Genomic DNA, 12,445 nt, shown 5'->3' on the forward strand with positions numbered 1-12,445 from the left:
TTCCATTGCAGGGGATGCAGGTTCAATCCCTAGTCTGGGAGCGTGCAGCCAAGAAAAAAAGGGAATCCTCTGCAATGAAATGATCTAGTATATGTGGAAGCATCTAGCAGACACACAAAACGTTTATTGATCTAACTGGGGGAAGAGATGGTGTCTGAGTAGGGTGAGTGTGGAGGGAACCCTCCAGAGATGAGCCCAGCCAAGGCAGGGACCTAGTTTCCCTGTCAGAGTGCCTGCTCTGCCTGCCAGGCCCCACATATCTTGCCTGCTGATGGCTAAATTTTGATTAGCCGCTTTGATTTGACAATCACTCTGCCCTTCCCAGCTCTTATACTTGGATACATCAGAAGTGCGGTTCCCTGCTATGCCTGGTATTCCTGGGGCTTGGGACCTGGATGATAGCCCTCAGACAGGCAGCAGTGTGGATGTCCCACCTCGACCCTGTCACACTACTCCTGATAGTAGCTTTGGGACAGAGGTAAGTCTGTATCCAGATAGGACTAAGCTCTATTTGCCCACTGTGGTCTACGTGTGCAAAACCTGTTTCAAGACTGGGTCTGACCGGTTTCTGTCTTTGACTGCCATCTGGTGTCCCCATCTGTCCCTTTTGCAGAATGTGCTTCGGCTCCATGTATTAGAGGCCCAGGACCTGATTGCCAAAGACCGCTTCTTGGGGGGATTAGTGAAGGGCAAGTCAGACCCCTACGTCAAACTAAAGCTGGCAGGACGAAGCTTCCACAGCCGTGTTGTTCGGGAAGATCTCAATCCCCGTTGGAATGAGATCTTTGAGGTCAGAATTGAAGGCTAGAACTCTTTCCAGTTCTGCCCCATCTTTCCCCCACCTCTGAAAGTAGTCCAGAAAACTTCTGGGGTTCAGTTGACTGGAGGGGGAATCCAATCATTCGGAGAAGAAAAGGAAATGATTCCACTATTTTCTTCCACTAGGTGATCGTCACATCAATCCCAGGTCAAGAGCTAGAGGTTGAGGTTTTTGACAAGGACCTGGACAAGGATGACTTTCTGGGCAGGTGAGAGGGTAAGGTCTGATGAGGAAGACAAGCTGGGTCTTGTAGACCAGGACGTCTGGCCTTGTGGGGACAAGAGGCTTGGCTCTTGACCATAGACCTTAATTTTAATCTTTCTACTCTACAGGTGTAAAGTGAGTCTCACCACTGTCTTAAACAGTGGCTTCCTTGATGAGGTAAGCATGAAATGAGAATCAGCAATCCCTTGGGACTTACCTGGCGGTCCAGTGGTTGACTTCACCTTCCGGTGTGGGGCGTGTGGGCTTGATTGTTGGTGGGAGCTAAGATCCATATGCCTTGCAGCCAAAAAAACCAAAAAAATTAAAAACCTCAAAAAACATTAAAAAAAAAAAAAGAAACAATATTGTAACAAATTCAATAAAGGCTTCAATTATGGTCCACAGATGGTATATTAAAAACAAAGAATCAACAGTCCCTCCTGATCCAGTTGCACATCTCATTCTTATGGTCCCTGTCCCACACACTCCAGTCTTAACCCTGCCTACTTCCACAGTGGCTGACCCTGGAGGATGTCCCTTCTGGCCGCCTACACTTGCGTCTGGAGCGTCTGACCCCCCACCCCACTGCTGCTGAGTTAGAGGAGGTAAGGAAAGATACTGGAAGAAGGAAAGGACCCAGGGTGGGTCAAAGTAAGCTCTTCTGTCCGCTTTCAAGGCATATGCCAGCCCTCCAGAGTATCAGTTACCACCCCCCAGTCCCCGTGTCCTCCCCTAGGTGCTGCAGGTGAACAGCTTGATCCAGACCCAGAAGAGTGCAGAACTTGCAGCGGCCCTGCTGTCTGTCTACCTGGAGCGGGCTGAGGACCTGCCGGTGAGATCTGCTCCCCACACCCCATAGCTCCCAGGCCCTTCTATATCCCTTGGGTTTGGATGCTCCTGGTGTATTTGGAATAGTAAATTCCAAATTCCTCTCTCCCAGGGTGGTGCTGGGATGGGAAGAATTGTCTGCCCAAGGCCAGGAGGGTGGTGGCTGTCAAGTGGCAATAGGGATGTGGGCCGCTGGCTATGGGGCAGGGAATTTGCCTTAACTGGGACACATTTAAGACCAGTATTTTCTTTCCAGCTCCGAAAAGGTACCAAGCCTCCCAGCCCTTATGCTACTCTTGCTGTGGGAGATACGTCTCATAAAACTAAGGTACTGTATTGGGAAATGCCGAAGGACTAAGAATGGGAGGGCTGAGAGGAATAGAGGAGAAAATGTCAATCACTGAGGATCCTCCTCACCTCCACCAGACTGTTCCCCAAACGGCCACCCCCGTCTGGAATGAGAGCGCCTCCTTTCTCATCAGGAAACCAAACACTGAGAGTCTGGAGTTGCAGGTACTGTAAACTCATCCTACAAACATTTACCAGATTGCTGTCACAGTCCAGGCATTGAACCAGGCACAGGGCATTCAGAGATAAAAGAGCAAGTTCTAATCTTTTTGGAGCTCATACTCCTTTTAGGAGAAAAATAACCAGAGAATACTTCCAGACTGGTAACTGCTGAGGTAAAAGGCAGTGAGGGGAGAAGAGGTGGGAAAGGTGAGGGTGGGTAGTAAGAAAGGCATCCTTAGCTTAAGGGTAGATAGGCCCTGACCAAGGAAAGGAAAGGAAAACCTTTCAGGCTAAGAGGGGAATAGAGGCAAATAATATATTATGGAGATAGGCAGGAGCAAGATCACAAGAGCTCTTAAAAATTATGTTGAGAATTTAGATTTTATCCTAAAGGCATAGGAAAACACTAGAAAGAATGAGAGATGACATCCAGACTCATATATTAGGAAGACTGTTGATGTCAGGGTAAAAGATGAGCTGGAGGAAGGCAACACTGGAGGCAGGTGGATCAGTTAAGAGACTGTTAAGAGTAATTAAAGCAAGAATTGACAAAGGCCAGATGATATTTGGCTGTTATTTTGACATGGAGGGGAAGAAGTTGGGGAGGAGCAAAGAACAGTCTAGGTGTTAACTCCTGGGTTTTTAGTGTGGACGGACAGATAAAGGTGCCATTGCCAACAGAGGGAATGCACAGAGCAGGAATTTTAAAAACTGAGATCTCTGAGGACCATCCAAGGGGAGCCAGCCATTCGGAAGGTAGATCTCTGGCCCATCGTGGGCTTCCTTCCTGTCCCTCTTGTTTGAGCATCATGAGCAAGCAACAGGTAGTAGCTGCAGTCACGAGCATGAGCATGATCTCTCAAGGTGTGTGTAGAGTGAAAAGGAGACAGACAAAGATGGGATATGCTGGGCGCTGCAACAGATGAAGGGCAGATGGAGAGTAAGAGCCCTGAAGTACAGTGGGATGCTTACCAGGAAGGAGTGGGTTATAGAAGCCACAGGAAGTGACCAAGTGTTATTGAGAGGTAAACTTAGATGACTGAAAACTATTCACTGACTTTGAAAACCAGGAGGCACCGATGATTGGAACAACTTCAGGAGCTAGAATGGAGTAGAAACTAGATTTCAGTGGATTGAAGGGTGACCAAAAAGTGATGAGGTATAGGAGGTGAAGAGAGGATGGGGGAAGTTAATATAGGAGTGCTGGGCTCTTTCTGGAGTAAGGAGTCAAGAAATACCTTCCAAAGTTGATAGAACAGTAAGTAGAGAATTACATGATAGAAACTAATAGAACTTAAAGTAATGTAGCTATTAACAACATTGACAGAGGTAGAGAAGAGATGTAAATGAGCTCAGTTAATCATCTTGCACAGTAGAGACTCAGTAGATAATAAAGCTGGCAAATATGAAATAGAGATATAGGCATATTAGTTTAGTTAGAACTATGCCAGTATAAGGAAAACAGGAAGAGCTCTGGTAGAGTGTGGACATGCGGGTAGGAAGGGCAGGAAGCAATTTCATTTTACTGTTCTTTTCCCACCCTGTGCAGTTATTACTGGGATAATTTATGAAAGCTGAGAAAGTAAAGATCATATAGTCTATTCTGGTTGAAAAAGGGAAATGGGACCAGCAGCAACTATTACCACAGCTTCCCTGCGTCTTCATGAAGGGGAATCTCTGACCAAAACCACCCGAATGTCCAAGCATTTGGACCTGGAATGCCGGGATTAAATCACCTCTCTCCCTTTATTGACCATGCTGCGAGGCTTGCACTGGGATCGAACCTGGGCCCCAGCAGTGAAAGCGCCCAGGCCTAACCACTGGACTGCCAAGGAGCCTGCTTCTCTCTTGATGACAGTCCTATTGCTTCACAGGTTCGGGGGGAAGGCTCTGGCACGCTGGGCTCATTATCCCTGCCCCTCTCCGAGCTCCTTGTGGCTGATCGGCTCTGCCTGGACCGCTGGTTTACGCTCAGCAACGGTCAAGGGCAGGTGCTACTGAGAGCACAGCTCGGGGTGAGTGTGGGAGATGTGGTGGGTGTGGGGAGGCGGGAGCAGAGGGCTGTGTGGCTCACGACCTTCTTGTCCGTCTAGATCCTGGTGTCTCAGCACTCCGGGGTGGAAGCTCACAGCCACAGCTACAGCCACAGCTCCTCATCTCTGAGTGAACTAGAGCTCTGGAGTGGACTCCCTCAGGTCACCTCTTCAGCCCCAGAGCTCAGGCAGCGCCTAACACACGGTGACAGGTAAAGTGCTGGGACAGAAAGATGGGACTCAGTCGAGGATATAAAGGACAGGCTACGGACTCCTGAGGCACTGCCTGCTCCCAGCGCTGTCTCCATCTCTCCATAGTCCCCCTGAGGCTCCAGCCGGGCCGCTGGGCCAGGTGAAACTGACTGTTTGGTACCACAGTGAAGAACGCAAGCTGGTTGGCTTCATTCACAGTTGCCGGTGAGACCCCATCTGTCCACCCTCCAGGTTCTACCTGTCCCCCCCAACTTGGGTGGCCTTGTCACCTCCTTCCTCCTGTCACAGGGCCCTTCGACAAAATGGACGGGATCCCCCCGATCCCTACGTGTCACTGTTGCTACTGCCAGATAAGAACCGGGGCACCAAGAGGAAGACTTCACAGAAGAAGAGGACCCTAAATCCTGAATTCAACGAGCGGTCAGTCAGTGGGCTTTCCAGTGAAGAGATGGCAGGCTTGGGAAGGGCCCTGCCTCTAACGCCCAGTCCTTCCTCAGGTTTGAGTGGGAACTGCCCCTGGATGAGGCCCTCCAGCGAAAGCTGGATGTCTCTGTGAAGTCTAGTTCCTCCTTCATGTCAAGAGAGCGTGACCTGCTGGGGAAGGTAAGAGGGCAGGGTAAAGGTGAGAAAAGTTGCTGGTGGAAAGGCTTGTAGTCCCTGTTAGGGAGGAGGCACCCTGGTGACGCTACTCTACAGATGTTCTTTACGGTACTTTACTACCCAATTTGGAGAAGGAAGTGGCAACCCACTCCAGTACTCTTGCCTAGGAAATCCCATGGACAGAGGAGCCTGGCAGGCTACAGTCCATGGAGTCACAAAGAGTTGGACAGCACTTAGTGACTCAACAGCAAACACTACCCAATTGCCTCTGTACTGGTTTGGGACCTGGAGTGTGACAGGGTGGGACGTGGTTTTTGGAGACATGAAAAGTAACGTCACCCCTGCTACTCTCCAACACAGGTGCAGTTGGACCTCGCTGAGATAGACCTTTCCCAGGGTGCGGCCCAGTGGTGAGTACCTGATGAGCTGGCAGTGGCCCAGGATGCTTAAGTAGGAAGGAAAAAGGATGTAAGCCAAGCTGAGAACCACTGATCTGAAGTAAAGAGCCCTAAGATCTTGTCTCATTTATAAGAGAACACAAGAGTCATCTTTTTACTTGAGCCTTCTCTGCTCGTTCCCACAGGTATGACCTCATGGATGACAAGGACAAGGGCAGCTCCTAGGAGCCAGGGATTTCTGCCTGACTGCTCTGTCTCCTTGCCTCGCCTCTTGCTGCATCACCGCCTCCATGCGATGAGCCTAAAGCTTGGGGCCCGAGGGCAGAGCCTGCACCGCTCAGCCCTCACCCTTCCCGGTCCTGTGCTAGGGCCTTTGCGCAACCAAAGAGCAGGACCGTACGTTACCCTCTACTGCACGGCCTTTATCCTTCCGGGCTCCTGGGGCAGGGACGTGAGCTGGCTATTTGCTGCTCTGCCCACACATTCTCCTTTCTGCCCAGCTCCTCAGGGCCTTCTGTGTCTGTGCCTGGCCACTGGCAGCACTAGCAGTGGCATTAGCTTATGCCAAATATAGCTTTTGGAAAGACCTTTTTTCTTTGATGGGATGGTCTCCTTCTTCCCAAACATGAGCAGTCAGGGAGAGAGGAAAGGCTAACCATGCACGCTGAGCGCCTCCTGGACCACTTCATGCAGCAAGTGTACCAACCCAACCCCACATCCCCTTCGGTACCCACTTCCTCCAGCCTGTCCCAAAGATGACACCTGCTGTGTTGACTCAGGCCAGCCAGTCTCTGGATGGCTCTGGGAAGAGATTCATCAAAGCCTTCAGGTGGCCAGTGTTGGTCACGGTGTGAGCCTCTAGCTGGGGCATACAGAGGGCTCTGGAGGACTCAGGACAGCATGGTCAATATTTGTCCAGGCGCCTCGGCTATTCAGTCACTGTCTAGAACTGAATCTCCTAATTTTGTCCCAACTCTGCCAATCCAACGTCTCTTACATTAAACCTTATACTCAAACCAGCTGGGGCTCTTTTCCTTAAGGGCAGAGAATCCCACCTACCCATCAGGTGTTTATTCCAAGTGTCAAAAGCCTTTGTTCAGTTCACAAATCAGGTCTGTTTGTTTATATTTTTAACTGATTATCAGTTATTAAAAAAGCTGATTTAAGCATCTGCAGTGGTGACATCAACCTCGACTCCTGGCTCAATACTGGCGGCTCTGTCTTATTAACAGTCTCAGAAAGGACCCTGCACGGCCATGAGTTGCTTGTGGATCCTCATCAGAAAAACGATTCCAAGTTGTAGAACCTTGTAGTTATTTTCCTTGTAGTTACTCTCAGAGTTTTGGGGGGCCTCCCAACCAGGCTTTGAGAGTGTTTCCCTTTGCATCTCTGATCAAGTCAGCATGTACTTTCTCCAAAGACGTTACGCTGCAGCTGCTTAGAATCGGAGTTAGATTCCTAGAACCTCTGGTTCCTGGAGTCTAAATCCAGGCCGTGGGGCAGCTTCTGACTGACATGTTCCTCCGTGAGAGTGAGGAGTGGGGAGGTAGGCAGGTGGGCCGGAGCTCCCTGCAGCTGAGACTGTGTCTTCCTCGGAGATCAAGGCAGAACCCACTGTGGTTGCAGCCAAGATTGCTGGTAGTGCTGAGGGTGCTCATGTGACCTGTGTGAATTCACTGTGAATTTCTGGTGAGATTCATTCCCAGTCACTGTGATGATGTCTATTACACATTCTCATCTTCTGAGCTTTCCAGGGAAAGGATTCCTAAGGCTGGTGAACCTGGGAGCTCTGTGCCACGGCACAGAGTCAAAGATGTTCAGCCACATCCAAAAGGGCTTAAGGCCCACGTGGTGGGCAGCTACAGGAGAAATATTTTATACGCATTCAAAGCTGCTCACCCTTGGGGCTCTTCCTGGAATGCAAGTACAGAAGCTGTGCCCTATTCCCTCTAACTACCATGTGAAGGGAAAGTGAAGTGGAAGAAGAAGGAATTACTGAAAACTGGGTCACTGAAATAGGAACTTGGAGATTCCATAACTGCTTCAGGGGGCCTTTATCATCCTTCTCTGAAACCTTAGGATGCTGTCCACTGGGAGGAGAAGAAAGGCTCAGGGAAAGAACTCAGTTTGGAGTTGTCAGAATCCACCTTATCAGCAAAAGCTAAATTTAAACTCTCTATGCCATCAACTCACTCAGCTCCAAATTTTTTTTTTTCCGATAAATCTCTGGTATTCACTGATGGTTCTTATGCCATCTCTACTTCCTTCCCATCAACGTAAGACCCTTGGCCATGAGCAAAAAGTCTCTGTTGCCCTTCCCTAAACCCACAAACTTAACAGGTGAAAACCCCAAAACACAGGGCAGAGGAACTTATATTTCTAAGGTTTCTCATCTTATTATTCAATACTGGGCATGTAGCCCAAGGCCTGCCGTTATAGCTAGCTTCTGGGATCTTGAAATGTGTGATTTTTAAGAAGCACTCTTTACCTAGTTCATCACTTCCAGGTAATTAAATTTCCAGAAAACTAAAGGACATGGCACAAATTCTCCCATCCCCGAAGGGTCTCTACTCTTGCCCAACCTTTTCAAATTCAGGATAGGTAAGAGAAGGGTCATTGATCTACATACTATTAATAAACACAAGATGAGACACAATTTAGTACACTGTTGCGCTTATATAAAATGAGCTAAGGGTTGTTAATCACAGCAATTACACAAATGCCAATTTGGTATTTCTTAAACAGCTGGCCGTTGACAGGCACACGAGGCACTACCTCTGCCAGAGAAAAGGCAGCGATGACAGCACATGGGCACTGTCACTGATGTTTACAAACACTGCCCTTTTGGAAGATGGCTCCATTGGCCCAAACAACATGCTGCGGTTAACTGGACGTGGCAACACATCTGTCTACCTAACAGCCATTTGCTCCAGAGCATTCTCGGTGGCAGTGTGCCAGCCCCAAGGGATTAATCACAATCCTTTTTGCTGGATACTCACTTTCCCAGACTCCACTGCAACTTAAAGAGTGGCTCTGTGACCAGGCTGTGGTCAATGAAATGTAAGAGGAAGTCACCTGGGGATGGAGCGTCAGCAGAAGAAAGCCCTTGTTGCTCCCTCCCTTTCTGCTGAGTTCTTAGTGGAAAGATGTGCTATCTGGAGCTGCAGCAGATTTAAAGCCTGAGGTCACTAACACGAGGACGAAAAGCTAACACAATTACAGGAATAGTTTTTAAAGTAGGATTATAACTTGCTTTTTTTCCTCTTAACACATAATAAGCATTTTTACACTTCAGTAAATATTCTTTGAAAATATAATTTGTAACCGTTACAACATGTACAGTTCTAAAGAACGATTGCCCCAAAGTTAAACTGATTGTATATTGTCAGAAATAAAGGTAGTTCTGTTTTGTTATTCACTATGGGAACACACAAAATTTATTTTTGGCCACGTGGTGTGGCTTGGGGGATCTCAGTTCCCCCATCAGGGACTGAACTCATGCCACAGCAGTGAAAGTGTGCAGTCCTAACCACTGGACCACCAAGGAATTCCCTGATGACAATATATTCTTCCAAACTGCATTCTAAAGGAAATTATGAGTTTTCTACTCCTACCAGCAATACACATATTTTTCTATATTCTTTTTTAGATATTACAACTTAAAAAAATCTTTGCCAACTGATGAGCAAAATTTTGCCTACTTTTACAGATTTTCCTGTCTCTTCCCTCACTGTCAAATTACCAATTGTCATTTCTTGGTGAAATCAGTAGGCATTCTCTCCAGCAGCAATTCCCCTACCTATCAATTTTCCACTCCTGGCTTGGGATTCAGATAACATTTGTGAAGCACTGCACTGGGAAGGCTACTGAAATGCAAAGGTAAGACTACCCTAAAGAACTAAAAACCAATCTGACACCAAAAGCAAAGGCAAGAAAAGCAAAAAGAAACAAGTGGGAATGCATAAAACTGAAAAACTTCTGTAGAGCAAAAGAAACAATCAGCCTATTGAGTGGGAGAAAATATTTTAAAATCACTTATCTGATAAGAGATTGATATCCAAAATATATAAAGAACTCATACAAGTCAACACAAAACCCATAAATAATCTTTATTTTTAATGGGCATAAGATCTAAATAGACATTTTTCCAAAGAAGATATACAGATGGCCAACGGGTACGTGAAAAGGTGCTCAACATCACTAATCACTGGGGAAATTCAAATCAAAGCCACAATAAGATACTACTTCATACATGTCAGAATGGCTATTATCAAAGATAAGAAATAGGAGTTGGCGAGGATGTGTAGAAAAGGGAACCCTTGTGCACCGTTGGTGAGAATGTAAGTTAGTACAAACACTATGGAAAACAGTATGGAGGTTTCCTAAGAAATTAAAAATAGAACTATGATCCAGCAATTTCACTTCTGGGTATTTTTCTGAAAGAAAAAAAAAAAAAAAACACTGGTTACAGGCCCATTGCAGGACACACCCTCTTTCCCCAGGGGGTTTCTGTAGCAAGTTTTCATATTCTTTTCAAACAAAGGTTTCTCTGTTAATAGTTGAAGGAAAAAAAAAAGCAGAGTAGGCACGCCACTTACGCATGATGTAGAGAGCTGTTGATTTGTTTTTGTTTTTTTAAAGGAAAACAATTTGTAAGATGTTGCACTAAAATGTTTTATATACACTTCAGAGAACTGTAGTAAATTATGTTAAAAAAATGACTAGAAAAGATATATGCACTCCTGTTTCACTGCAGCATTACTGACAGCAGCCAAGATAGGGAAACAACCTCAGTGTTCACCGACAAGTGAACAGATAAAGAAGATGTGGCATATCAATACAATGAAATGTTATTCAGTCATAGAAATGAAGAGAATCTTGCCATTCCATTCCAAGGATGGAAGCTGAGGGCATTATGGCAAAGGAAATAAATCAGACAGAGAAAAACAAATACTGTATGATTCCACTTGTAGGTGGAATCTAAGACAGTAACAACAGCAACAAAACCAAGCCCAGAGAACAGACTGGTGGCCGGTGGCTGGTGGCAGGGGAGGGAGGCGGGGTGAAATGGGTGAAGGGAGTCAAAAACTATAAAATTGCTGTTAAAAGCCCTGGGGATGTGGTGTACAGTACAGCATGGTGACTATAGTCAATACTGTATTTCATGTTTATAAGTTGCTAAGAGTAAATCTTTAAAAAGTTCTCATAACATATATACCAATTTTTTATATGGTAACATGTTAACTAGACTTATTGTGATGATCATTTCACAGCATATACAAATATCAAATCATTACACCTGAAACTAAAATAATGTTAAATGTCAGTTAAAAAAAAAAGAACTAAAAACCTAGGAACAAGCAGGGTGATCGGGCAGTAGAGTAATTATAATACCCCTGCACATAAGAAAGGTACAAAGAGTAAGAGAGCCGCTGAAGGGCCTTCTCAAACCTTTCCACTGCACCCTCTGCAAACCTAGTTCCATATAGCACTTCCCACTCACTCTACTCCTTACAATTCTTTATTTACACAAAGCTCACTCTGGCCTCCCCTGAAACCTGGCTCATCTCTCAAGAGAACTCATTCACCAGAAGCACCCTCCAGAGGAGACCATTCTTTCTTCTTAACTCCATGTACTTGTACTGGGAGATAGGCTCTGCCTTCTCTTTGCACCCCAATGCTGCATCCCCATCATTATTCTCAGGGCAGTGAAAAAAATCTCAGCTCCTTTGGAGATGATGCCAATCTGATATACTGTCTCTACCTTTTCCCATTGCTGTCACTCCCCAAATACACACACACAGTATTTACAGAAGGGTGTGGTGCCCTGAATATTGCTGTCACCCTGGAGTCTTCAATGTACACTGCAAGTTATTCAGTAACTAGAATCATAGTTCCTCATTTGGCGGACACCTGGTTTCCTCCCCAGTGCCCTTTCCTCCCCATCTGGATGAACTCCAATTCACCTCCAGTGGCAGGTGGATCCACCACCCTGGGTGGCCTAAGAGAATCAAAGTAACACCATCCTCCTTACCACAAGGTAGGCAATAACCCAGTCTGAACCTACCAGGGCATATTTATTTCCCTGACCATAGTTATTAGTTCAAGGGTCGATGTGCATTTTTCTAAGTGGGTCTAGTCAGGAACTGATTGCAATGATCAAGAGAAGCTCTCTCCCTTCCTTCTGTGGTATAAGGATGTGCAGTTAAGCCGTATCTGGCTCCAGGAAAGGATCCAAGGAAGAAGCTAACACAGGGACAGTGGCAAGAGAATTAGATCCCTTGGTGATGTCATGAATTTCTGGATCAATATGAACTGAAAACCCACCCTACCTCTTTTCAATTACTGAAGCCAATAAATCTTGTTTAGCCAGTTTCAGTCAGATTTTTTTGCTATTTGCAATTGAAAGAACTTTAAGGAACACTCTCCTTAAACCCAGTGACCTTCACCTCATTACTCTTTCAACCATTTACCCCATGGTAACTCGCCTAGTTCCTGTCTTCTCCTATATTCTTTGAAATTCTAATCTCCAATGTGCTATTTTCTCCAGCTACAACTCTGAGATCTCCAAACACTTCACTTATTCATTCTCTTTGAAACACCAGCCTTGTGACCTCCCACATTCTCTCAATTTAATCAGCCACTTTCATACTCACTCCTTCTCTATTTGGCCTGGACTACAAACCTTTTAGACTCTCAACTTCCTCGTTCTCAAGTTCACCCATTATCCCTATTCCATAAAATTTAAGCCACTACCATTCCAGCTGCCTCTATTCTCTAGCTTAATTATCCAAGTAGCTAATACTGGAAGAAGAAAATAACTACCTGTGGATCAGCGC

General features: G+C 46.2%; 1 protein-coding gene across 1 annotated transcript in view; it reads left to right on the forward strand.

Annotated features, from left to right (window-relative positions):
- The window catches only part of ESYT1 (extended synaptotagmin-like protein 1), a 14,445-nt gene extending 7,651 nt beyond the window's left edge, over positions 1–6,794 (forward strand). Inside the window, exons 17-31 of the mRNA XM_010839212.1 lie at positions 326–478; positions 614–790; positions 946–1,028; positions 1,153–1,201; positions 1,540–1,629; positions 1,761–1,856; positions 2,109–2,180; positions 2,279–2,365; positions 4,237–4,377; positions 4,456–4,607; positions 4,714–4,812; positions 4,897–5,028; positions 5,106–5,211; positions 5,569–5,618; positions 5,792–6,794. Coding sequence (XP_010837514.1) covers positions 326–478; positions 614–790; positions 946–1,028; positions 1,153–1,201; positions 1,540–1,629; positions 1,761–1,856; positions 2,109–2,180; positions 2,279–2,365; positions 4,237–4,377; positions 4,456–4,607; positions 4,714–4,812; positions 4,897–5,028; positions 5,106–5,211; positions 5,569–5,618; positions 5,792–5,831 — 1,527 coding nt within the window. The 3' untranslated portion in view covers positions 5,832–6,794. The remainder of the gene's footprint in view (positions 1–325; positions 479–613; positions 791–945; positions 1,029–1,152; positions 1,202–1,539; positions 1,630–1,760; positions 1,857–2,108; positions 2,181–2,278; positions 2,366–4,236; positions 4,378–4,455; positions 4,608–4,713; positions 4,813–4,896; positions 5,029–5,105; positions 5,212–5,568; positions 5,619–5,791) is intronic.
- The last annotated feature ends 5,651 nt before the right edge of the window (positions 6,795–12,445 follow it).

Source organism: Bison bison, unplaced genomic scaffold, assembly GCF_000754665.1.
Source record: "Bison bison bison isolate TAMUID 2011002044 unplaced genomic scaffold, Bison_UMD1.0 scf7180017864115, whole genome shotgun sequence".
In the NCBI taxonomy this organism is placed as follows: Eukaryota; Metazoa; Chordata; class Mammalia; order Artiodactyla; family Bovidae; genus Bison; species Bison bison.